General features: G+C 43.5%; 3 protein-coding genes across 5 annotated transcripts; 2 read left to right on the top strand and 1 right to left on the bottom strand.

Moving 5' to 3' along the window:
- The first annotated feature begins 307 nt into the window (after window positions 1–307).
- On the top strand, window positions 308–5,892 carry LOC100274265 (uncharacterized). Its single transcript, NM_001148629.1, is given in 7 exon segments — window positions 308–634; window positions 1,768–2,031; window positions 2,115–2,285; window positions 3,534–3,646; window positions 3,728–3,911; window positions 4,093–4,202; window positions 5,439–5,892. Coding segments are annotated over 7 exon segments (1,248 nt in total). The 5' UTR covers window positions 308–385; the 3' UTR covers window positions 5,596–5,892.
- Window positions 5,893–5,958: 66 nt separating this feature from the next.
- Window positions 5,959–11,828, top strand: LOC103627695 (MACPF domain-containing protein At1g14780). Its single transcript, XM_008647993.4, has 8 exons — window positions 5,959–6,945; window positions 8,314–8,555; window positions 9,647–9,845; window positions 9,963–10,058; window positions 10,168–10,351; window positions 10,447–10,619; window positions 10,698–10,762; window positions 10,986–11,828. Exons 1-8 carry the CDS (start codon window positions 6,706–6,708, stop codon window positions 11,647–11,649), a joined length of 1,863 nt encoding a protein of 620 aa, XP_008646215.1. The 5' UTR covers window positions 5,959–6,705; the 3' UTR covers window positions 11,650–11,828.
- Window positions 11,796–25,102, bottom strand: LOC100502529 (uncharacterized). Of its 3 annotated transcripts, none has more exons than XM_008646019.3 (5): window positions 24,838–25,102; window positions 23,443–23,990; window positions 13,581–15,427; window positions 13,234–13,384; window positions 11,796–12,938 (listed from the first exon to the last, which is right to left on the bottom strand). In XM_008646019.3, exons 2-5 carry the CDS (start codon window positions 23,974–23,976, stop codon window positions 12,144–12,146), a joined length of 3,327 nt encoding a protein of 1,108 aa, XP_008644241.1. In that variant the 5' UTR covers window positions 23,977–23,990; window positions 24,838–25,102; the 3' UTR covers window positions 11,796–12,143. The 3 variants fall into 3 exon arrangements, with proteins under 3 accessions (XP_008644241.1, XP_008644240.1, XP_008644242.1); XM_008646018.3 differs by having other exon boundaries at window positions 24,653–25,009; XM_008646020.4 differs by having other exon boundaries at window positions 24,771–25,009.
- Window positions 25,103–26,121: the final 1,019 nt, after the last annotated feature.

Below are 26,121 nucleotides of genomic sequence, written 5' to 3'. Positions count from 1 at the left end.
GCCCTAAGAAAAAAATCATGGTTACGCTCATGTCGTTCGCTAGTTTATTTTTAATTAAAACGTGATAAATAGAAAAATAGAACGGAGGGAGTATTATTGTAACTTTTCAATAGATCAATTATTGTTTGTATCCCCAGATGCATTTAGCTGGAGGAGCCAGCTAATACATTTTCCCTTCAATTTAATATAAACCATTACGTATCAATTTGAGTTTTTCTTTTACAGTTACCGTAAGCTCTAGTCAATGAAAATCCCAAACACACTTTATAAGAATGGGTCTGCCTTTCTTCCTCATCCGTGATACTCCCTCAGATTCTTACCAAAACAGAGGAGCCCGTCGGCCGTCGCAAAAAAAAAAAAAAAAACAAAACAAGACCACCGCACCATGGAATCGCTGACGCTTCGCGCTTCGACGGCCGCCTCGCCGCTGCAGCGACGCCGGCTGCTCCCCGGACGGCAGCGCGCGACGTACGTCCGCGCCACGGCCTCCGCCGGCGAGCCGGACCTCTCCGTGCGCGTGAACGGGCTGCAGATGCCCAACCCGTTCGTGATCGGGTCGGGGCCACCGGGCACCAACTACACCGTCATGAAGCGCGCCTTCGACGAGGGCTGGGGCGCCGTCATCGCCAAGACTGTGAGTCGCTCCCTCTCGCCCCTTACCCGGTGTCTCCCGTTTCTTACTCGCGTAGTTTCGCCACAAAGTTGGCACCCGGTTTTTCTCTCTCTCAATGCGTCGTCGTTACGGCGCACTTGGGTACGATCTGCGGTCTTTAGTTGACAACTTAGTGCCAAATCACTTCATTTCGATCACGTAAGTACTCGACGCCATTTCCTTTCGATCTCATGGTTCCAATTTGGGTTAGAACTTAAAAGATGCAGTGGGGCCGTGGGGGACCGATTTCAGGTCGTTGAGAACTTGTAGCTCTTATGCTGATGTCCAGCAAGCGGCTGTTGCGGTATGTGTTTGGTTTATGAAATCAGATCTTGGAACCATGGACGTGTTGTTCACGTTACTTTCATTGGTTCCGGGACAGATCCTATGTGGGTACCCAAGTAAGAACTGGCAACCGACTGGTTAAGCAACTGATCTCTGCATGTCATAAGAGGATTGGCTACAGTGGAGATATTTGTTCATTTTGACCGCACTGTACTACTAAAGTGGATCACTTGTCCTAGTGGTTAAGTTCTTTTTTCTGTTTGATCATTTTCTACATTATTGGCAAATTACATTGTTCAGATAATTTGTTGATCTGCTGATAGAGTTGGATAGCCCAGTTTTTTCATATGAGCGTTTGTATTCTCACTAGTTGCACAAAAAGGAGTCTGCAATACTGCACTGGACCTTCTCAGTAATAACTTTAATTTTGTTGGTCCCACTCTGCACTAGACTTTCAGTCGTCGTTGATAGAAATAACAGACTAATGAAGATAATTCTGGATATAAACTGCATCACACTTAGTAATCCAAGTTCTAACAACAACAGATAACGCACTTATCTTTTCTTGAGTAAGATTAATATACAAACAGATAAAACACCATACCTTCTTGTCCTTGATTAAGGGCAAGATTAGTCAATTGGTTGACATCCTGTGTAGAAGGTGTCCTACATCCTTTTGTCCCTAACTCCTGATCACTCTTCCCTTCATCCTTTTGTCCTAGCTCCTGATAACGTGGAGGACACCCTAACAGTCATCACTTCAACCCCAGTAGGTTATTTTGCCCCCTTAACATTGTGGCTAATTACTGTTGCATTGACGTGATGTTTAGGTGTCATTGGATGCTGAAAAAGTTATCAACGTTACTCCTCGTTATGCAAAGCTTCGGGCAGAACCAAATGGGGCTGCCATGGGGCGCATCATTGGCTGGCAGAACATTGAACTCATCAGTGACAGGCCTCTGGAGACCATGCTGAATGAGTTCAAGCAGTTGAAGAAAGAGTATCCTGACAGGATACTTATCGGTTCAATTATGGAGGAGTACAACAAAGCTGCATGGCATGAGCTTATTGAACGTGTTGAAGAGTCTGGAGTGGTACCTTTCCTTCTCATATGTTTATTTGGGTGCACCTGCATACTTGAACATAATGGGGTGTAACTAATATCTGTTTTTGTTAGGATGCTCTTGAAATTAATTTCTCATGTCCACATGGCATGCCAGAGAGAAAAATGGGTGCCGCTGTGGGGCAAGATTGTGATTTGCTAGAGGAAGTTTGTGGTTGGATTAATGAGAAGGCCACTGTTCCTGTTTGGGCAAAGATGACTCCTAACATTACAGACATTACACAGGTTAGTTGAGTATAGCATCTATGCAGCACTTCATCCTACCTGTGTTGAGCTGTACGAACAATTAATGAATTCTTAAGTTAGTTTACTCTCTAACTTGTTTGCACCTCTGTCCTTGTTTTCCATTATTTAAGTAGCTTGATACTCTGATTTAAGTTTGCTGGTCCTCCAGAAGACCATAATAAATCAGACTAGAAAATAAGCAGTGTACTTTGTCTGCACTATTTTTCCCACCCCATCTTTTTATGTTTTTGGATGATATCAAGTTGTGAGTTCTGGCCATGTTCTGTAAATGCAATCAGTTCTGTAGCAGCTAACTCCATGCTCTGTAAGTGCAATCAGATATGTAGCAGCTAACGTATAATCAACAACAACAACAAATACTTTTATCACAAGCAAGTTGGGTAGGCTATAGTTAAAAACCCAATAGAATCCACAAGTCATAGTTCGGTCACATGGATAGCTGTTTTCGATGCACACCTATTCAAGACTAAATCTTTGGTTATATCCCATACTGTCAAGTGTCCCTTTACTCCCTCTTTCTATGTTAACTTTGATCTTTCTCTTCCTATCTTCTCATTACTATCGTATCTTAGGATCCCACTACACACTGACGCCTCTAGAAGTTCTTGTTGGACATGTCCAAATCATCTTAACTGATGTTGGACAAACTTTTCTTCAATTGGTGCTATCCCTAGCCTATCATGTATATCATTATTCCGGATTCGATCCCTTCTTATATGTCCACAAATCTAGGCATCTAGCACAACATATGTAGTTCTGCAACACTTATCTATTGAACATGTCATCTTTTTGTAGGCCAACAATCTACACCATACAACATAGCAGGTCTAATCGTCGTCCTATAAAACTTGCCTTTTAGCTTATGTGCTACCTCTTGTCATGTAGAATGCCGGATGTTTGACACCACTTCATCCACCATTGATTCTATGGCTATCATATTCATCAATATCTCCCTCTCTTTGTAGCATTGATCCTATACTCCCTTGAAATAAACTTATCTTTGTTTTAGACATTACACAATGACCCGAGCCCCTTACATCATATCAATATTGAATACAAATTTCACATCAATAGGGTTACCGGTTTCCAAATGGTACTGTAGTACTTTACTGAATTTGGATACTGCTATTTTTTGCAATAGATTGTTGAGTAAGATTTTTTCTTTTTCTTTCTTTTCTTCTTAGTATTATATTTCATTTCTCCCTGTCTTGACTTGACATTTTGCAGCCTGCAAGAATATCTCTTAAGTCTGGATGTGAAGGAGTTTCTGCAATTAACACAATTATGAGTGTAATGGGGATTAATCTCAAAACACTGCGTCCGGAACCTTGTGTTGAAGGGTTGGATTCAATTCTCTGAGTTCTTTTTTGTAACATGTTCATTTGTCTGTTACAAAGTTGAAACATCATTGTGTTTTGCAGGTATTCTACACCTGGGGGTTATTCTGCAAGAGCTGTGCACCCTATAGCACTTGCTAAAGTCATGCAGATAGCAAGGATGATGAAAGAAGAGTTTGCTGATGGACAGTCTCTCTCTGCCATTGGTGGTGTGGAGACTGGCAATGATGCTGCTGAGTTTATTCTTCTTGGTGCTGATACAGTACAGGTGAACTATTAATCCAGATTCCAGAGGGCTCTATAGCGAGACCTTTTACTGTGCATAGTCATGTCTTCGTTTAACTTATAGTTGTGCTGAGTTGTATTTTTTTTTCAAACATCACTTTCACAATTATCACCTTGCATATCTTGGTAATTGTCTAACCATGACTAACAAGCATAACTCACAGGTATGTACCGGTGTGATGATTCATGGTTATCCCCTTGTGAAGAAGCTTTGCGCAGAGTTACAGGATTTCATGAGAGAGCACAACTTTTCATCAATTGAAGAGTTTCGAGGGTATGCATCCACTCCCCCTACCATGATTGCAGTGTTTGATATGGCGTTTAAAGCCAACTTGAGGAATTACTCTACAATACATCCTCTGTGTTGTTACTCTTACTTTTCAAAGTTCAAATCTTTGGCCCATACTTTCAAGGACCGTTTCATTATTACAGCATAGGAACATAATAAACTTTTCCATTAAATCATTAACATGAGATCTCAGTGCCTTCCCTAGTACCCCATTCCAAATTATAAATCATTTTAGCTTTTCTAGGTACATATTTTTTCTATACACCTACATAAACGTTATGTCTAAATGCATAGTGAAAACTACTCACTACATTTCAAATTATAAGAATCTTAGATATATGCTATGTCTAGAATCAGTTTAACTAGAAAAGCCAAAACATCATACAATTTCGCACATAGGGGGTATATATCTAAAAAACCCAAAACGACTTGATAATTTGGAACGAATGGAGTAAAAAAGTAATTGCTCGGGGCTATTGACTATGCTTCTTTTCGTTCATTTGTAACCTTTTGTGGCCACATATTATTAAGGCTGCCTCCAGCAGCGTTGCGAACGTGAACGTGGATCCGATGCGTTTGAGGAGACGAGAGCGTCGCGCAAAATATACAGTTTCTAGTAGATCACGCGTCTGCTCAGCAGATCTCGCGCACGAATATCGAGGCTAAGGTTTGATTGCGCCTTGCTGAGAGCAGCACACTTTTGTGCGACTGAATGCGTGATCTGCTGGATCCACGGCTGTATCCGCGACCTGCTGGAGGCAGCCTAAGTGTAAGATGAGTTCTGTTACGAAGACACGCTAAGTCTTAGAGAAGACTTCTTCTTTACCGAGAGAGAAAATGACGCGGTGTAATTGGGTTGAACATAATCATTAAGCTGAGGACTTGCTAACAATCAAGTCCTAATTAAGTATGGGTCCTATAGAAACATTCCTAGTGCCCTTCTTCGCACGCCTGACCCTACTCTGTGTGAATGGCATGGAAGTGGAACGAAGTCTTGTGTGCAGGGTGATGATTGATTCCTTGACACTTTGATCTCGTTGTACTCTGGTTGTGGCCCGGAAGTTTCTCAGAAGCATCATTAGTTCAGTGTGCGCAGCGCTTATAGGAAATACCTGGGCTGCCCTCTTACAAATTTATGAAGACAGACGCGATTTATATTTCTCTGTGTTTTTCTTTTTGGTTGAATATCACAAACTAAAGCTTGTTTTGTCATCACCTCAGGGCCTCGCTTCCGTATTTCACGACGCACACAGATCTGGTTCACCGGCAACAAGAGGCGGTCAGGCAGAGGAAGGCCATCAAGAAGGGCCTTCAATCAGACAAGGAATGGACGGGTGATGGGTTCGTCAAGGAGACCGAAAGCATGGTATCCAACTGATGCATCTCTGCCACCCCCCACCGGGCCATTCCTTACACCATGCTCCAACTTCATCTTTTTAATAAACGCGCACCAGAAATGCCACACACCAAGCATCTAGTCCTCATCTGTACATGGTTCTGAACCTTGGGCCTTCAGTCTATAGAACAGGCCATGAATCCACACAAAGTCGTGACAACGGGTGACATTGAGCGATATATTTGTCATGTGAACATTAATTTGTAGCACTGAGCTGAGGGCTTGACCTTGTAAAATCTTGGAGACTTCAATCTCGCACAGGTTTTCTCAGGAGTTTATAATTATACGTGAGTGATGTGTGAGGACATGCTGGCCTCAGCTTCAAGTCAGGTCCGACTTCAAGTCTTCTCCAAAGCCCAAAAGCTCGTCCCAGCACTGATGGGCGATCGCGTAGCTGACGAACATGCTGCAGTTGCGAGCGATCCACGGCGTTGCTCTGTTGGACGGGTACTCAGATCCAGTCTTCTCTAACAAGTCAAGTTCACATCAAACATGAATCTTCGTATTATTTATAATGAACGGAAGGGGAAATGGGGCCAGTGGTGGGATCTTTTCTTCACAAATTCCCGTTTCATACTAGGCCATGAACGTGTGAACTCCAGCATGCTGGTCTCTGAGTGCCGGTTAAAACTCCGAAAATTGAAAACTATCCTACGGTAAACAACACGCCATCGGTCATGCATGCTTGACAACCACTAACCACTCATGACTCATGATTCACGCAACAAGAACCAGCACCAACGTACGTCATTCATTTCAATCCCACAAAAAGCGGGGAAAGACAAGAAACATCCTGCCTCTTGTTTGATCAAAGAGAGAGAGAGAGAGAGATCCCGTTAGTTTGACTGCAAGATCAAATCCTTGACATCCACACAGCATGTAATAGCCATATATAAGTCAGTTGGAGCTTCTACGACGACACGACACGACAGAGCATGATGCCCTCTTGGCACAATCAATAATAGCATATAGAGTCAACCAGTAGCAGCCTGCCACTACTACCATGGCCGCGGCGGCAAAGCATATATAGCACACCAGCAGGCCGGCCGGGCAGAGAGCTCGACGACCGGCTCGGCAAAGTCGCGCGCGACGATGGCCGTGGCGGCGGCCGAGAAGGCGGTGAGGTGCCTGGGCCGGGGCTTCGACATGACCTGCGACATGAGGCTCAAGTACTGTAAGCACGCCGGCGGGTGCCTCGTCGACAGGGGCGGCGTCGAGACGGCGCCGCTCGCCGTGCCCGGCGTCGGGACCATCGGCGGCGTGCCCGTCGACGTTAAGTGCGGCAAGGGCGACCGCGTCCGGATCAAGTCCGGCGTGCTCGAGTTCAACAAGGTTAGCGACGATGTTACGAACCACGCCATGCATGAAAAGCTTGCCATCATACTTATCCTATTTCAGTTAATTTATTTTTTTTGGGAAATCGAGATTATCTTAAAGTCATCAGTCATGCATGTATAAAGTATAAACCGCATGTAGGAAAAAGAAATTCAAAATCAGAAGGAAAATTGAAATGTTTTGTTCGTAAGTTCATTGTTTGTTTGATAATCTAACCAAGGAGTTCAATTTTCTGTTCAGTTATGATCTATTTGTTTTGAAACTTTGGTTTGTTGAGTCTGCATTGTCTTTAAATTTTAATTATGCTGCTATATCTTCAGTCCCGAGCCCTGGATCTCATTTCTTCCCTTCAAGCTATAGAAACTTGAATAATTTTCTATAGCCCAAATAATACGAGATGCATAAATTATTTTTTTAAAAAAGGAACAGCTAGCGCTGTTTATACAGAAAGTCAATACAGGATATATAAAACTATATGATAAGATTTTTTTACAGAGTTCAGGTGACAGTTTAATTAATTCATCAGATGTAGAAAATATCGATCGAGTTCGACATATATGGTAAAACAAAAACAATTGTGGTCGCGAACCAACAACATGCCTCCAGTTAATTTGGATGAAGAATAAACATCCGTTTAATTTCCATGCCAAACCGTCAAGTATATAGGTGCTGTTTGGTTTGGTCTTTTTGTCCCCGTATCAGCTTACGACGCGAATATATTGCGTTGCTTTGCGTTTGGTTGGTCCACTCTATGATGAATCACTGCAGAATGAGTTCTCATCCTATATAAACTTGATATTGTTTCGCTTCTGCCTTTATCCAGTCCCTCGTGAATTGCCTCCACGGTTAATCCAACCAAACAAATGGCGCTAATGAATCAAACGCAGCAGCTAGCGCCGGCAACCATTGTCATTACCGTTACCACTCCATCGACCCAACCAAACAACACCATATATGCTGCAGATCAGCGGTGGCGTATTGCTTGCCAACCAGAAAGAGAAAAATATCGAAACGTTATGGGAAGAGTCAGACATGATATTCTTATTTGAAAACATCTGGGCCATGTGGGGTCCTCATCGTAAACTATCCGTCCCATCTCTTAGTTTAGGCGATGGAATCAAATTTTGTGGAAGTTAGTAGTCCTCCCGTATGTAAGTATATATAAATTTAAACTATTGCACGTCGAATTGGACGGTGCCTCGTTTGACTTTGACTCAAGAGAGCCGTAGGCCGTAGCGTTAGAGATCATGCAGTTTTGCATCGAGAGCACACTAGCTGTACCTGTACTACAGGCTATAGTTCAATGCTCGTGGAGATGGAGTACCAATAAAAAAAGTTCTACTGATCTCGAGGCATGCTGTCCAGATGTCGGAGCTGTTCAACCAGCGGAGCTCGGTGGAAGGGAAGATCCCGTCGGGGCTGTTCAACGCCTGCTTCGACCTGGACAGCGGCGCCTGGGCGCAGGACGCGGCCGCCACGAAATGCCTCGCCATGGACGGCTACTTCATCTCCCTCTTCGACCTCCGCCTGGACCGCCGCCCGCTCGCGCTCGCCGACCGCGTCCTCCGCGACGCCCCGGCCGCCTGGGACCCCGCCGCCATCGCCAGGTTCGTGTCCGTTTCTTTCGTACTACGTACGGTACAAGGAAATCAACGCCGCCGCAGCGGCCAAGTACGTACATGGTTTTTTTTGTTGGTTGTGTGTGAGCTCTTTCTTTGGGTATAGTATAGTCTTTGGAGTGTTCACGATCGAGCCTCAGTTTTTCCACGAGACGGTATCATACTCATATCGCGAAGAGGAGGGCGTGGCGTGGAAGTCGCCTGTTCATCAGTGCCATCTATCAGTTTCGACTTTCGAGTGGCAATGGCTGTGAAGTAGTCCTGTCGCGATGCGACGACGATGGCGGCAAGTTCCCGCTGGGCATGATTCCGACAGGCAACGACTACGTACCAAACGAAACCCAGGCTGGCAATAGTAAGTTCACACCCAAAAACACGAACCGATCGAGACCTCTGTTCCGGAAGATGGAAAATCCTGTTCACAATGCAGGGACCAGGGAGGCGGCGGCGGCTCTCGCGGTACATACCGGCCGTGTCCTGGGACGACGTCGGCGTCACCATGCGAGTACGTAACGTACGCACGCCAAGGACAGGACGGAGTTCTGGATGCCTGCGGAACGACGACGTTGACCTGTCTGGCTCCTTCAGAGTTATGGGATGATCTTGCATTGGATGGACTCGTTCCAGGTCTGGACTGATCTGTCGATGTCGAAGTCGAAGTCGAGCGAGACAGTAACCAGGTAGTTGAGATGTCCAAGATCCTCTGCAAACAATTTGCCTCTGAGCCTCCGGACAGCTAGCTAGTTCCTGAGCTGATTCATTGGATATGCTGCTATTACATACGGCCCCGTGTTCTGACCTGTCCACACGCGTTTCCGCTTCCCTCGCATTTGTTTAGCTCGTCCGTCATTGTTGAATTGAATCTGAACTGAACTCGCGCGCGATCGAACGTGCCGACAGGTCCGGCGTTGACCAGTCGAATCGGGACACATGCTGCCTGGATTGTATTATCAGGCTCAGGCAGACGCGTTAAGTAGCTCTCAGGATCTCAAACTGACGCTGACACTGACACTGACGCTTATCTTTGCTGGCTGACTCTGTTACCGGCCTGATCCGGTCGACGCGCACTGACACTGCAGGTTCATCGACAAGTACGGGACGCACGTGGTGGTGGGGCTGAGCGTGGGCGGGCAGGACGTGGTCTACGTCAAGCAGGACGGCTCGTCGGCGCTGCCGCCGGCGGAGATCAAGGAGCATCTGGACAGGCTCGGGGACCAGCTCTTCACCGGGGCCTGCGCCATGCCTCCCCTCCGCTGCAAGTCCAAAGACAAGCTCAAGGTGGAAGTTAGTATTATAAAAATTCAGAAAAACACTAAAAAGAAAGACCAAAACTTTTATGCTGATGAAATGAAAATCGACGGGAAACGCTAAACACAAAGGTTGGAATGGTGGCAGATGCCGGAGGCCTTCAACGTGTTCGATGCCCAGCTGGTGGCGCAGCAGCGGCTCCAAGCAGCAGGGATGATCACCACGCTGGTCTCCTCCAAAGAGGTAGGTAGTACGTACGTACCGGCCGTACGTGACGACTGTTGCTCTACCACCCGACTACCCGAGCACTCTGTTGCATGCTGAGGTTCTGGCTCTCGCATTTCCATATCAGGGCGTGACGGTGATATACTCCAAGAGGGGAGGCGACACGACGGCGGGCAGCCACTCGGAGTGGCTCCTCACGGTGCCGGCGACGCCCGACGTGATCAGCATCGAGGCCGTGCCCATCACCTCCCTCCTCAAGGGCGTGCCTGGCGCCGGCTACCTTTCGCACGCCATCAACCTCTACCTCAGATGTAAATACAATCTAAGCGACCCTTCTGTGTCGATCGAGTGCCTTGTGGTTTTGTCGTGGTAATGGTAACAGGCAGAACTGGTTGTTTACTTTCAGATAAGCCTCCTGTAGCTGACCTCAAGTACTTCCTGGATTTCCAGCATCACAAGATGTGGGCGCCGGCGCTCGGCGAGCTGCCCCTCGGCCCGTGCTCCAACCGGCAGCAGGGCTCCAGCCCGGCGCTTCATTTCAGCCCGCTCAGTGCCAAGCTCTATGTCAGCCCAACACAGGTCAGGGATCTATCTGTACCCAATGCTCGTTTTTCTTTCCGAAATGGCATGCATGATCACCGACAGAACAAAATGCAGGCGATTGTCCCTAAGTTGCCGGTCACTGGGATGCGGCTGCACCTGGAGGGCAAGAAACACAACCGGTAAGAAATACTACAATATTTGATTTCTACTAAATATTTACTAGAGAGAGAGAGAGAGAGAGAGAGAGAGAGAGAGAGAGAGAGAGAGAGAGAGAGAGAGAGAGAGAGAGATGGATCATGAAATCCGTGCTGCTAGTTTGCGAGTTCCTCTGCCCGGTGTTTTTCTTTTTCCTTTTTGCGATTCAGAACTGACAGAGTCTTGATGTCGGTGCTTGTGGATCAGGTTAGCCGTCCACCTGCAGCACCTATCGACCACCCCGACGTTCATCGCCGCCGCGCGGCACGACAAACCGCCGGTGTGGCGAGGTTCGGACGCGGCCTCCGACGACAGGTACTACGAGCCGGTTCAGTGGCGGATGTTCGCGCGCGTGTGCACCGCGCCGGTCAAGTACGACACAGGGTGGCGCGGCGCCGGAGACCGCGACCCGAGCGCGGCCTGTGTCGTGACGGGCGCGCAGCTCCACGTCGCGGCGCACGACGCCACCCACGTGCTGCACCTCAGGCTCCTCTACGCCGAGCTCCCCGGCTGCGCCGTCGTGCAGTCCAGGTGGGCGCGCGGCGTGGCGAGGCTGTCTGGGAAGTCCAGCGGCTTCCTGTCGCCCTCCTCCTCCCCGGGCTCTTCCGGTGGTGGCAGTGGCAGTGGCGGATCGCAGAAGGAGAGGCACCCGCCGGAGGGCGTCGTCAACATCAACTCCGGCGTGCTCGCCGGCGGACCGCCTGTGCCCGTCGCCGCGCAGAAGATGCTCAGGCTCGTGGACACCTCGCAGGTGACCATGGGGCCGCAGGACAGCCCCGGGTACTGGCTCGTCACCGGTGCAAGGCTCGACGTCGACAATGGGAGGATCTCGCTGCACGTCAAGTTTTCCCTGCTTGCCCCGGCTTCCTGACAGGCCGTTCATGCATACAGAGTTGTACAGCTTTCTGATGCTCAGAACTACGCAATTGATGATGGTGCAGGGCGAATGCATTTTTTTTTTGAGAAAAAAGGTGAATGCAACTACGCAAGTTAGATGTGACACTTCGCACTTGGTAATGGAAGAAATAGACCTTCGTGGTCGTCCATACAGGAGCTCGGCGAAACCTGGTAATCCATGACTGGCAACCATTGTTACTAACTAGAACGGCAGTTGATAGAGGTCCAATACTAAAAACATCATAAGCAGCATATTTACACACTTCAAACTCAAGGTCCCAGTGGAAATCAAGGAACATGCATTTAGTTAGACGGCAGCATCCGAAAGTTTCAAGACGCACGTAGGCCAGAGCGTCAGCTTGCGGCAGTTTGCCCGTCTTAATTCATCAGATCGTTCATGCACACTTGCTGGCAGTGCTGAGTGCAAACGATCAGGGATATGTACAGGAGCAAACCTGCTGGCAATGCTCAACGGAACCTCAAGTTTCGATCCATCCGCGTGAGGAGATTCCTCCCCTGCTTGATGGCCACAAGCTTGTCATATACGCACCATGGGAAGCTAATAAGATGCGGCCGATCATACCCTTCATTGTAGCTGCCCCAGTACTGCTGATGATAAGTAACATGGTACCAAGCAGAGGCCTTGGCCTCCATGGCATCTTGGCCATCCTCTCCTGTGCTCATCTCATTGAACCACGACCTAGCTTCTTTCCTCAAAGATCTCACCGCCATTCTAATTGCATCAGCATCACTACTCTTGGTGAAATTCTTTGCCATCTTTAGAATACATCCACTTATTATCTCAGCTTCACTTTTTATGCCATAGTGGTCCATAAGATTACCCAGCCTGAAATCGTACTCTTCCTTGAACTCTATAGCCTCAGTAATGTAATCTTCATAGCCATCAACAATCAAATCGGTGTCATAAGACCGCCTTGCCACTTCCCTCGTGAAGTGCTTTATGTGTGGTGTGTGCTTCTTTATTTCCCTATAGAGCTTCCCGATCACACCCTTTGATTCATAGGTGACTTTGTCGAGTTTCTCCATGAAGTCAGGATACTCCTTGACATGTAGCTCATGTGGAATCAGAGCCGGCACTCCAGTCTTTGGGAAATCGACAGCTATAGAGAAGAGCTTGGCCAGTTGAACGCACGGTGGACTCTCAGCCTTCATACGTTCCTGATCTGCAAAGACCACATGCGCATTGGCGATAATCCCAAGACTCTCATTAACTATGTAGTTTGTGAAGTACTCCTGTATCTCCTGAACAAAATAACAAGATTGATCATTTCAAAGCATGGTATGAGATTTGTTCATAAGTTGAAGTTAATTCTATCTGTTTAATTTGCATATAACTGCTGCCACCACGAGCAAAGAAAGTAAACTATCCTACGAGAAATAAAACTTTGAACTTCGTTGTTCAGGAGAACGAGAATCAGGCCAAATAGAAAGCAACGCATTGACCAACACAAACTAAATGACAGCATTGATGCCAACAGAATAATTGCTAGCATCAATGGCACGGAAGGGAAGATGGATGGTTTCAACTAGAAAATACCTCAATAGTGACATCATGGTCTAATGTTTCTGCTGAAGCTGGAGTATAGTCCATAGGATCCACCAAACGACTCGGAATAAGATGTGGATCCCAAGAAACAAAATATATGTCCCCATCAAGATCACTCCCTGAACACTCGTTAGGGTGCGGCCTGCATTCATGCATACCAGAATTAAAAACTGGTTTAGAGATAAAATGTCACAATAGGATTAATATCCACTTAAGGCAAAATGGACAACAGGTTTCAATTGGTACAAACATACTAAACCAAGAAATTACATGTTCCAAGATAAGAGCCTGTTGAAATTTACTAGAAAACATATGACAATATATTGTTAAACACTTGCCTTGGTCCCTGCTGTGGAAAGACAACACAGTCAAACAAGTGGTGCAGAGCAGGAACATCAACAGCCTGGAGAACCCGTATGTCACCAGGGTGGAGACAAGGATTTTTGGCGACAACTACTTTTCCAGTTACAACGACCTTGCGATGGTCATCTGCACTGTAAGAAGCTTGGACGAATACCTGGCCGTACTTAAGTGTGCAGGTTTCATCCAGGCAACCCATCATTGCTCGCCCCTGTGTGATGAATATCCTTGACTTTGTTTTCAACTCTAGAAGCTTGGATGCTCTAAAAGTTTGTAGCAGCATGGAAAGATATGGCTCATGATCAGGCTGGTAGCCACATGACAACAATTCTTTAACTACATTGGTTACTTCTCCCATGGGCATAAGTTCAACTGCTTCACGAGCAGCCTGTGGTTCAGTTACCATTCTGTTCAACTGCCTTAAGGCTTCCTTCTGCTTTAGCTCAAAGACATTATCGCTAACCCCAAGTGTTGAGAGAAGAGTAATCAACTGCCGATTCAGGAAGCATGGTTGGTACTTGCTGTATGCAAGGACATCAAGAGTGATATTTTCTGACTGGAACTTTGACATGCTTTTTCTCAAAGAAAGCTTATGATTTGATCTTGTATCTACAGCGACAACACCTTTGTAACCGCCATACCTTATCTGAAAAACAGAAGGAGCAAAGCGTTTCAATTTGCACTTCATAGCCACCTCCACTGCAAAATTAGCTGAGATCTTTCCAACTCCATCAGAGAATATGTACTTTGTGCCATTTGTAATATCAGGAATTCGTTCCACCTCAGATTTGTGTACTTTTAAAGTTTCTGTTGAGGAACTGAAAGATTGCCCAAGTCTTGCAGCATACTTTGCCACATTTCTGATATCTCGAAAGTCCCCCATCCACTTCCTTATGTCGCTCGCAGTCAATCCCTGCCGAGAAGCAAACATCCATGCAGAGTTATCTCGAAGCTGACTTGAAGAAAAGGCAAGAAACTCAAAGTGCTTGTCACCAATATTGATGCCATTTGAAAGGACTGACAAAACTCTATTATACAGAGCAGTTCTCCTTGCATCATTTCCAGAAGTAGATCGAGGTGACAAATCAGCTGAACGGAGCTTCTCACAGTCTTCATCAACAAATGAAATCCGAAGGAAGTTATCTATGTCTGCAGAGAAATGCCGCACAACGCGATTGGAGACATTTATCTCAGGTCCATAAAAATACACTTTAGCAGGGGTAACTTGCACCCTGTGGACATAGACCAAGCCATCATCCAGAGATATATTAGATAACTTTTGTGATGCATGGCGTGATTTCCGTATTCTGGAGTATTGCACAGATAACCAATCTGTTGGGTTCAAGCAGGTGCTTTTCAAATATGTCATCTTTAAAAGTGCTCGTTTTATATGATCAATAGGTTCAAATTTTGGGCTAACATGACGGAAGAAACTATGATCAACTGTTGGCCCACTGAGTGTCCCATTCTGAACCAAATGGTTGATTTTGAAGAGTATCTCATAAGGGACCTCTATGTAATCAGGAGATTTCACAATTGGTACAAGGTTGCTACCACAGGAATATGAATACCCATTCCGACATTCAAAGTCAAGATTCTGCTCTTTATAGTAAACAAAGTAGTCGCCAATTCTTGGAAGCTCACACTGTTGTGGCACCTCCAGACATAAAATAGATGATTGCCCGATGCTAGCTGATGGAGTAAAATCAATTGTCCTGGTCCATTGTTCATCTGTGTCATCCCTAAACCAGTTGAAGAAAGGATCCTCAAACATAAGACCTGGACGGCCTGGGAGCAGTTTATAAATTTTAGGAGCTGCCTGAACCTGGAACATGGAAAAACCGAGTTTATGGGTGCGTTTGGTACGCTGCACAACTCCGTGAACAGTCTCTGGTAGTGCAAACAAGGTTGTTTGGATGCTCGAATAGCTCTCATATGCTGGCCCCAAATAGTGAAAAAGCGGCCTCTTGCCTGCATACGCGGGCACAGGGAAATCAGGCGTTCCCAACTGTGCAGGCTTGGGTTAGCCCGCGCTGGCTTTTTGTTGTGGGCCAGAGTGGCTACTGCGTATTGCTTAATGCAATGCATGCTGTAAAACAGCCAACCAAACACCACCTACTAGTGGCCAGCTTGCAGATGACCAGAAACCAAACAAACGACCAGTGCACACCACAAAGCACTGAAAGCAGGCAAGCCGGAACCCTGCACTAGTCCTGCGCAGCCTACGCCTTAGCAAGACAACCAAACACATCCTACATGAACTCTACAACAATAAAACCTTTTATTCCCAAACAAGTCGAAATAGGCTAGAGTTAAAATCAAGTATAAGCCAAAAATCATGGTTCAGCCACATGGATAGCTGTTTTGCATTCGCTCCTATTCAAGACTAAATTTTCTTCGTATATTCCATCCTTTAAAGTCTCCTTGTATTGCCTCTTTCTATGTCATCTTCGGTCTTCACCCACTTCTCTTCCTATTACTATCGCGTCTTAAGATCCCACTACGCACTGGTGCCTCTGAAGGTCCCTGTTAGACAGGTTCAAACCATCTCAATCGGTGTTGAACAATCTTTTCTTCGATTGGTGTTACTCCTAGCCTATCATGTATATCACCGTTCCGGACCCGATCCCTTCTCGTATGGGCATAAGTTCAACGCAACATAAGCATTTCCACAACACTTATATGTTGAACATGATGTCTTTTTGTAAACATTATGTGACATACAACATGACAGGTCTAATCGCCGTCCTATTCCTTTTACCTTCTATAGTACCCTCTTCTCATATAGAACATTAGATGCTTGGTGCCACTTCCCCCATCCTACTTTATTCTATGGCTAACATCTTCATCGATAACTCCAACTCTTTGTAGCATTGATCCTACATACCGAAAGATATTCTTCCTAAGCACTACTTGACCTTCCAAACTGACACATCCTTCCTCATGTGTACTAGTGCTGAAGTCATATCTCATGTATACATTTTTAATTCTATTGCGTCTAAAAACTTTGGACTCTGGTTCTGCCACAAGCCCACTTTCTTATTTACTCCTGCCTGGTTTCCATCAACTAGCATTACATCGTCCAATAAAGCATACACTAAGGGATATCCCTTGTATGTCCCTTGTGGCATGATCCATCATCAAAACAAAAGGGTAAGGGCAGGGCCGTGCCTGAGGCAGGGCGGGAGGGGCGGCTGACCTGGGCCCTCATCTCCCCAGGGGCCCACCGCACACAAAGTCCAATAGGAATATAGAATAGAAACTAGGTTAGTAGCAGCCGCACCGCACGTCCCTGTTGCATGCCTGCCTGCCGCCGCCTGCCTGCCTACCGTCGCTGCTGCCTGCCGCCGCTGCCGCCTGCCGCTGTGCCGCACTGCCTGTCTGTCTGCCGCCGCTGGCTTGCTGCCTGCCGTATGCCTCCAGCCTCCTCCATTTCTTCTTGCCGCCTCTCGAATTCTCAGCTCATATGTTTTTTTTCTTTCTTTCTTTCTCTAAGTTATGCACATTGTTTTATTAATTTATTTTTATTGATTTCTTGCAGATTGTTGTTGACATCATGCCTCCTAGAAAATATGCATCAGGAAGCCAAAAAAGAAAAAGAAGGAAACACACTGAGGATTTTGTCTTGTCACAGAAAGGAGCCATGGATAAATTTCTTAAAAGGGATATGGGAGATCCGAGAAACACAAATGAATTGGCAATAGTGCTTGTGGAGCCGGTGGACGAACAAATTGGTGGGAATTCAGAATACCAAGGACCTACAGACCATAATGTAAGTGACCATGATAATATATCTCATCCAACTGCTACATAATCTGCTAGTGTTGATGAACCGCCAGTAGTGACTATAGACATATATGATCCAAGAAATTGGAATAATCTTGATAACAAAGCAAGAGATACATTAGTCGAGAAGGGACCGATAAGAGAAAAGAATCTTGTCTTTCCAATGGATGGCAACTCTAGGCATTTTTCCTATTCCCATTATTTTAGAAAATTAAGCAATGGTGAGGAACATGACAGAAAATGGTTAGTTTAGTCAAAGCATGTTGATAGAGTGTTTTGCTTCTGTTGTAAACTTTTCAATTCTGATAGTTGCACAAGTTCATTAGCACATGATGGATATAGAGATTGGAAACATATTAGTGAGAGACTGAAAGAACATGAAAATAGTGCTGAGCACATTACTGGTATGAACAGTTGGAATGAATTGAGGGATAGACTAAGAAAACAAGAAACAATCGATAAAGATTTGGAACGACAAATTACAAAGGAGAAAGACCACATGAGACAAGTTTTATTCAGAATAGTTGCCATCGTGAAATTTCTTGGTAAACGCAATTTAGCGTTTCGAGGGTCCAATAATCATCTTTAAATGAACAAAATGGAAATTTCTTGGCTTGTGTTGAGATGGTTGCAGAATTTGATTTGGTAATGCAAGATCACCTTAGGCGAATTGAAAGAAAGGATATTCATTACCATTATCTTAGTAATAAAATTCAGAATGAGCTGATATTTTTTTTGGCTTCTGATATTACTAATACTATCATAAAGATTATTAAAGAGGCAAAATACTTCTCTATCATTCTCGATTGTACTCCAAAGATGTTAGTCATGAAGAACAAATGCCTTTGATAGTTCGATGTGTCAACATATCTAGCAACAAAATTGAGGTTGAGGAGTACTTTCTGGGTTTTCTAAAGGTGGATGACACATCTAGTTTGGGGCTTTTCAATGTTTTGATTGATTCATTGGAGTCATTTGGTCTTAATATTGATGACATAAGGGGTCAAGGTTATGACAATGGTTCTAATATGAAAGGAAAGCATCAAGGAGTACAGAAACGGTTGCTTGATAAGAATCCAAGAGCTTTTTATATGCCATGTGCTTGTCACAGTCTTAATCTTACTCTTTGTGATATGGCAAAATCTTGTAGTAAAGCTGTTTCATTCTTTGGAATTGTGCAAAGAATATATACATTGTTTTCAGGTTCTACAAAAAGATGGAAAGTTTTACTTGATCATGTGCCAAGTTTAACTGTGAAATCATTGTGCAACACTCGTTGGGAAAGTCGTATCAAAAGTGTGGCAGCAATTAGATATCAAGCTCCTCATATAAGGGCGGCTTTGTTTGAGTTACATCATGCTTCTGATACTGATCCGATGGCAAAGAGTGATGCAAAGAGTTTGTATGACTTGATTGGTACCTTTGAGTTCATTCTTGGTATGGTTATATGGCATGATATTTTATATGCTGTAAATGTTGTGAGCAAGAAGTTGCAATCATCATCAATGTGTCTTCACTCTACCTTAGAGCAAATAGATGGTATAATGAGTTACTTTGACAAGTATAGAAATGAAGGGTTTGCTTCTAGTATGGTGGTTGCCAAGGATATTGCTTCTGTAATGGGTGTGGAGGCATCATTTCCAGTAAAGCGTCGTGCTCTAAGGAAAAAGCATTATGATGAAAATGATTGCAGCAATGAGGCAAATCTACAAGGTGAGAAAGATTTTGAAGTAAATTATTTTTTAGTTATGCTTGATATGGCAAGCAGTTCATTAAAAAATAGATTTGAAGACCTCCAAGTATTCAATGGTATATTTGGGCCTCTTCTTAACTCAGCATCATTGAAATCATTGGATCACATTAAACTCAGGGATTATTGTACCATGTTGGCAAAAACTCTCTGTTGATGATTCATTTGATTTTGAGGAAAATAATCTGACATCAGAGTTAAGAATATTGCAAATGACACTGCCAGATAGATCAATGTTTGCTATGGAAATTTTTGAGTTCGTTAGGAGAATGGATTACTATCCCAATATATTTGTTGCTTATCGGATATTATTTACTATACCAATAATTGTGGCATCAGCTTTCTCAAAGCTTAAGTTATTGAAGAATTATTTAAGGTCTACAAATGTCTCAAGAAAAGTTAAACGGGCTAGCAACTTTATGTATTGAGAAGAAATTATTAGATGATGTCAATATTGAAGCCATCATTGATGATTTTGCATCTAGAAATGTTAGAAGACATTTTTAAGTTGATCTCTACAATATATTTGAGGTAATAATCTTACTTCTATTTTTTACTGCTCAAGTCTTTATGTGGTACATCAAGTATAATTAGTTGATATATATAATAGTAAAAAATAGTTTTTATGGTGTTGGGGCCTCTGTTTATAATCTTGTCACAGGCCCCTCAAAAGTCAGAAACGGCCCTGGGTAAGGGTTTAAAGTTGATCCTTGATGTAGTCCTATTCTAATCTAAAAGTCATACATGTCCCCATCACTTGTTCAAACACTAGTCAGAATCATGGTTATTAAAGCATCACTAAAGCGACCCCTTAGCGGTAAGACATCCTTTCGCCTTGCCTCCAAGAGTAAGGCGCGGTCGCGCGGGGGAGAAGAGGCGGTCAGGCGGTGGCGTGGCAGCGGCACGCAGGGAGGGGAGCTGTGGGGAGGGGAGGAGGAAGAAGAGGGAGAAGTTGTTGCTGGCGGGACGGGGAGCCAGCGAGCCACTAACGCTGGGGTCGAGCCTACGTGCCGAACGCGAGTGGAGGGAACGAAAGATGGGGGCCCGAACGCGAGTGGGGAAGAGAGTGAAAGATGGAGTGTCTGTTGCGAGCAAGATGAAGGCGGCGGCGGCTATCTGCCTTCGCTGGTACGCTGTAGCTGTGAGAAGGTTAGGTTAAAGAGTCTCGATGGGGTGGTGGATGATGAATTACTGGGCTTCTAGATGGGCCATGAAATAGAAGACCATACTATTCTTTTTTTTCCTTTTCCATTTCTTTTTTCTTTCTAACATCTTTTGACATTATAATTCAAAGAATATTGGAATTTTTTAGTTCTGTATTGGGACATATCATGTGTTAGAGACCTATTAGCGTTTAGGACCTAACTTTATATGCAAATATATATTATATATTGTATTTCTATCTATTTGAGACTATATATCCGTATTTCTTATTTTTATATATTACTAAGACGTCGCCTCGTCTTACGCTTTAAGACTTAGAAGGTAAAAGGGTCGGTCGCCTTACCTCCTTAATGAGTCCAATGTACTTTGTTATTACTTTATGTTTGTCCAAAGCCCACCACATATTATTTTTTGGTATTTCATCATAAGCCTTCTCAAAGTCGATGAAAACCATGTGTATGTCCTTCTACTCCCTATGCTACTCTATTACTTGTCTTATTAAGAAAATAGCTTCCATGGTTGACCTTACAAGTATGAAACCAAATTGGTTCATAGAGATCCCTGTTATTCCTCTCAGATGATGCTTGATAACTCTCTCACATAACTTCACAGTGTGGCCCATCAACTTAATTCATAGAGTAATTGGTAGAACTTTGAATATTTCCCTTATTCTTGTAGATCGGTACCAATATACTTCACTCCTCAACCATCTTGTTTGATCAAAGATGTGGTTAAACAAATTGGTTAGCCATACTATAGCTATGTCCTCGAGACATCTCCGTGCCTCGATTAGGATACCAACATGGCCCATCATCTTGCCCCTTTCATCCTTCCCGCCTTTCTAACCTAAGTTTCTTGGATCCTATGCAAAAAGCGCCTATTGGCGTCATCATCATCCAATTGTAAGGTTGTGTCCACATTGGCAAATTCTCCCCATTGAATAATTTGTCAAAATACATGCACCATTTATGTATGATCTTATCCTCCTTCACAAAGAGGTGCTCTATTTATCCTTAATGCACTTAACTTGATTAAAGTCCCTTATCTTTCTCTTACAAACCCTAGCCATCCTATATATGTCCTTCTTTCCTTCATTTGTACTTAAACGTTGGTAACGACCCACGTACGCCCTCCCCTTTGCCACACATATAGCTCGCTTTGCAGTCTTGTACTTTTATATTGTCTCTTGCCATGGTACATACATCTATGTCATTCTTTCTTAATAGTCGTACTTACTCGTTCCACCACCAAGTATCTTTAGCTTCACCTCCACTCCCTTTGGTTGCTCCACACGCCTCTAAGGTCGCCTTGTGAATGCAGGTTGCCATCTTCTCTCACATGTTGTTTGTGTCTTCTTCCTTCCAAGAGTCATCTTTGATGACACTTTCATTAAAGACTTATGATGTCTCTCCTTTCAGTTTCCACTACTTTGTTCTCACAGTTTTATCTAGGTTATCACTATGGGTACGCACATGAAAACGAAAGTCCACCACCACAAACTTATGTTGAGAGACAACACTCTCTGGGTATCAACTTACAATCCAAGCATGCCCGCTTGTCCTCTCTTCTTGTGAGGACAAAATCATTATGACCAGAGTGTTGGTCATTACTATAAGTCACTAAAAATAGGATCCTCTCTTCCTAAATAAAGTGTTGGCTATCAATAGGTTAAAGACTACTGCAAACTCCAAGACTTCATCTCCCTCTTGATTCCTACTACCATACCCAAAACCTCCATGAACCACCTCAAAACCTGCACTTGGTGTACCTATCTGCCCATTAAGGTCTCCTCCTATGAAAAGCTTTGCATTAGTAGGTATAGTTCTAACCATACCATCTAAGTCTTCCCATTAAACTCTCTTAGCACTTTCATCATGTCCAACTTGAAGGCATAAGCACTAATTACGATCAAGGCCAAATCACCCCACAACAAGCTTGATTAAGATAATCCTATCTCTTTTCCTTCTCACATTCATCATACCGTTCTTGAGGCTCTTATCAATCAAAACTCCTACGCTAATTCTATTTGCAGTTGTCCCTATGAACCAAAGCTTGAAGCATGTGTTGTCCAACCTCCTTCGTCTTCTAGCCTTCCATTTAGTCTCTTGGACACATGAGATATTTACATGCCTTCTAGTCGATCTCTCAACAAACTCACTTAACTTACATGTAATCGACCCTATATTCCAACAGGGGCGACACCACATTATGCTACCTTGGTGCACATGCATCACGATACATACAAATTTTGTTAGTAAATTGACTATTTACATATGAAAATTTTAATGCGCATCCTGGTGCATAAGCACGTGTCATAAACAACCGTTTTTTATCATATATGACATGCAACATTTACATATTGCTTTGGTGGTGCACCACCTTGATTTTGTTGCTAGCTTCGACTCTGCATTCCAACTACCCAAACGGATCCTAGTTGGTTTAACTAGCTTCCTATCCTAGTCTGTATGAACTCTAAAGCTCAAAAAACTTACCCAAATAGCAGCATTTTGAAGTAATTGAAAATTTGGTAAGTGGCTATTGGTGGATCACTGATTGGATGGGTATTACTGTATTTTCAAGAAATATAAGAAACTATTTATACCCAACAGGTCATTTTCCACTCCACCAAACTCAAAAATATGCTAAATTCATTTAAAAAATCGTCTGGCTCAACCTTCCTCTATGCTAGAAAGGATATAAAAAAAAGGTTGCCTAAATGAAAAGGCATCCAATTCATAGACAAAAAGTCAAGAACAGAAAGAAAATAGGAACATGCGAAGACAAGAAAAACATAAGAAATAACTCATTCTTGTATATTTACATCAATTAATTTATCATTCAGATGATTAAGAAATATTATGTGACTGGAGAAATATTATGTGACTGGATTGACAGTATACTTGAAATGATATAGCCATGAAAAGGTAAACATATCTGGAATGAAAAAAACCCAACAATTTATAGACTTATACAAAGAAAACAGGAAGATGCGAAGACAAGACTGACATATAAGAAGTAACTCATTCTTGTAGTCAGTAATGCTTAACTCATCTACTTATGTATCTTTTCAGAAGATTAAAAAGGTAGAGCCTAAAATCTGCTAAAATGTCCAAGAAGGGTAAATTATATGAGAAACCAACCTGAATCAAAAGGAACTGTGTCCGTGACCTATAAGCAGGTGGACGGTGAAGCTGCATCTCCCATATACTTTCGTAAGAAAGTTCAAGTTTAAATTTAGTAAAATTGTAGGAGAGGTAGAAGTAGATCTTTTTCATATCAAATCCAAATTGAACCGAAACATTACTTGCTCTAAAAAGAGCAGATAGGATATTTTCCTTAACCAAGCATCCCAAATGCAGCACAATGTCCTCTAGAGAAAACATTGGAATCCTTGGTCTTGGAACAATGTCCCGGTCTGCAGGTCTGGTTCTCAGATAAAACCGTCCAATCTTGAGAACCTGTCTTTGAGCCGCATTCTCTACCAATGAAGCACTTTCCTGTGACTGGAACTGAACTATAGCAAATGCCCTTGAGTTGGCAGAGATGTTCCTTGGATGCCTGAGCTTGAGAGCACAGATGGTTCCAGCACCAGCAATTCGCTCCAAAAACAATTTGACAGATTCGGCACTGTCAGTTAGAGCAAAACCTTGGACCTGAATAGTTCTCCCAACCATGGTGCATATCACAACTACAGCAACAATGTAGTGACAAAGTCAATTAGTCATTAGGGAGGGATACAAAGCTCAAGATATAAAGGCAGGTTCAGTCTTCAGACGCACACATTTTATTTTTCTCTTATTACTGTTACATTTTAAACAAAAAAAAAGAGCATATGAAAGAGGAGAAAGATAAGGGTGATAAACACTCAAGCCTCAACCAGAAATTTCTAATGCTGGGAATTGATCTTTTTTTTTTAAAAAAAATGAAGCATCTGATTCGATACCTTGATCCATACAGAATTATAATGTAAAAACTAAAAAGCATCTCATTTCTCCCTCGACGAGCCTAAATCACGTCAATGCAGCAGCACAGCTGCACAAACATGATTTAGAAGCGAAACATGAAACGTCACTCCTAGAATAGAAAAAGCATTAACAAACAGACGCCAGTCAGGTAAAGCACTAAAGCATGAACAGATCAGGCAAACAGATTTCGTTCACAGACAGAAAACTTTCATCAATCATGAATCATCATAGGACATGCGCATTACCCCCAAAACTTCACATCGCTTTTAATTCCAACGCATCTATTATTAGCACCTCTCCAAACGACACCCCCACGTAAACCTCCCCAAAACCCTTCCGTCAGCCCAGTAAACCTCCACAAAACAACGAAGCATTACCAACCCACCTTCCCCACGCGGCCTGAAAGGGCGGAAGCGGCCTGGAACTCCGCAGTGAAACCACCAACACGAAAAGGGGCGATCGCACGCACCGGGAAGAGGAGGAGACAAGATTGTTCTACCCACGTGTCCTCGACGGCGAGCCGGGCGGGAGTGGAGACGGGAAGTGGGAAGCTGGAGCAAGAGATCGCACCTTCTGTTGCGCCTCTCGCGGCTCGCCGACGGGAGTCAGATGGTTTCTATGGCTGCGGACTGCGAGGGAGACTTGCTGTGGGAGTCGGTCAATGTGCACGTAACATTTAAACGGTGACGGGATGGTGGGTCCAGAGGTTAGGGATTACTACGATGGGTTGCTGCACCAAAATCGTATAAACGCAACATATAAAAAACTATATTTCTCGATAGATAGCTTTTTTAAAAATATATATTTTTCGCACTCACATATCTTGTCTCTCCATCATCTTCGTATCATATCTCTTTATATCTTGCATCCTGTGTTGAAAAAAAGACTTGTCTATCCAACCATGCCTGCAATGCAATGCATTCAGGTGCTGTTTGATTCACATATTGGTAATGTAATTAGTAATCAATAACGTTAGATCATGCTTGTTTAAGTCCAACTGTAATCGATATCACACTACAAATGAATACCTCCTTATTTAAATTTGTTACTGCCAGTATTCGAGCGCAAATCGTTACAATTACCATTTACGTTACATTGTTCCAAGACAACAATATAAGACACTACTAGAGCTAACGTGTATTAGAACAATATAAAATATAAAATCTGGTAATACTGTTGATATAGAGTTTGAAATTTAGAGAGTGTTGCTGAAGATGAAAAAATATAGAAGACAATAATCTTTTAGAGTATATAGTAAAAGACATAAAATACTACTTTAGAGAATGAGATTTAGGTAACACTACTAGAGACATGGAGACAGCTTTAGAACCACCGAACATGGATTGACTCGATCCAATGGGTGCTTCACACTTCGTGCGTCCCATCGCTCCCTCCGCCTGGGCCAAGAGCAGCCTTCATTTTGATATAAGACACACATTGACATGATAACATGACACATTTTTAAAAATACACTTTGACCACCTATTAATTTTATTTTATTTATATTCGCAAATTTATGATAATTAGACAGTAGACTTAGGTCCTGTTGGCCATAGTTTTTAAGAATTTGGTTTCTATCTATAGTTTCTAAAAACTTGTTTATAAAAACTTTTGTAAACTGACTTTAGCTAGTGAATGCTAGATTCTTGGTTTTTAAGAAATTAGAATTAATCCAGTTTTTATAAACTGAGATATAAAGCAGTATGTTTGAAAACTACCTTAATTTTCGTAAACCAGATTCTTAAAAACTGAATGCTTCTAAATATGCCCTTAGTTATAAATCTAACCGTACATAGCTGAAACGATTTTACAATTTTGGAATGTGTACGGTACTAGTATTGTGTTGGAGCAATG

Source organism: Zea mays, chromosome 5 (assembly GCF_902167145.1).
Source record: "Zea mays cultivar B73 chromosome 5, Zm-B73-REFERENCE-NAM-5.0, whole genome shotgun sequence".
In the NCBI taxonomy this organism is placed as follows: domain Eukaryota; kingdom Viridiplantae; phylum Streptophyta; class Magnoliopsida; order Poales; family Poaceae; genus Zea; species Zea mays.
Note: the sequence above shows the minus strand (reverse complement) of the source record. Positions and strands in the feature narration are given on the sequence as shown.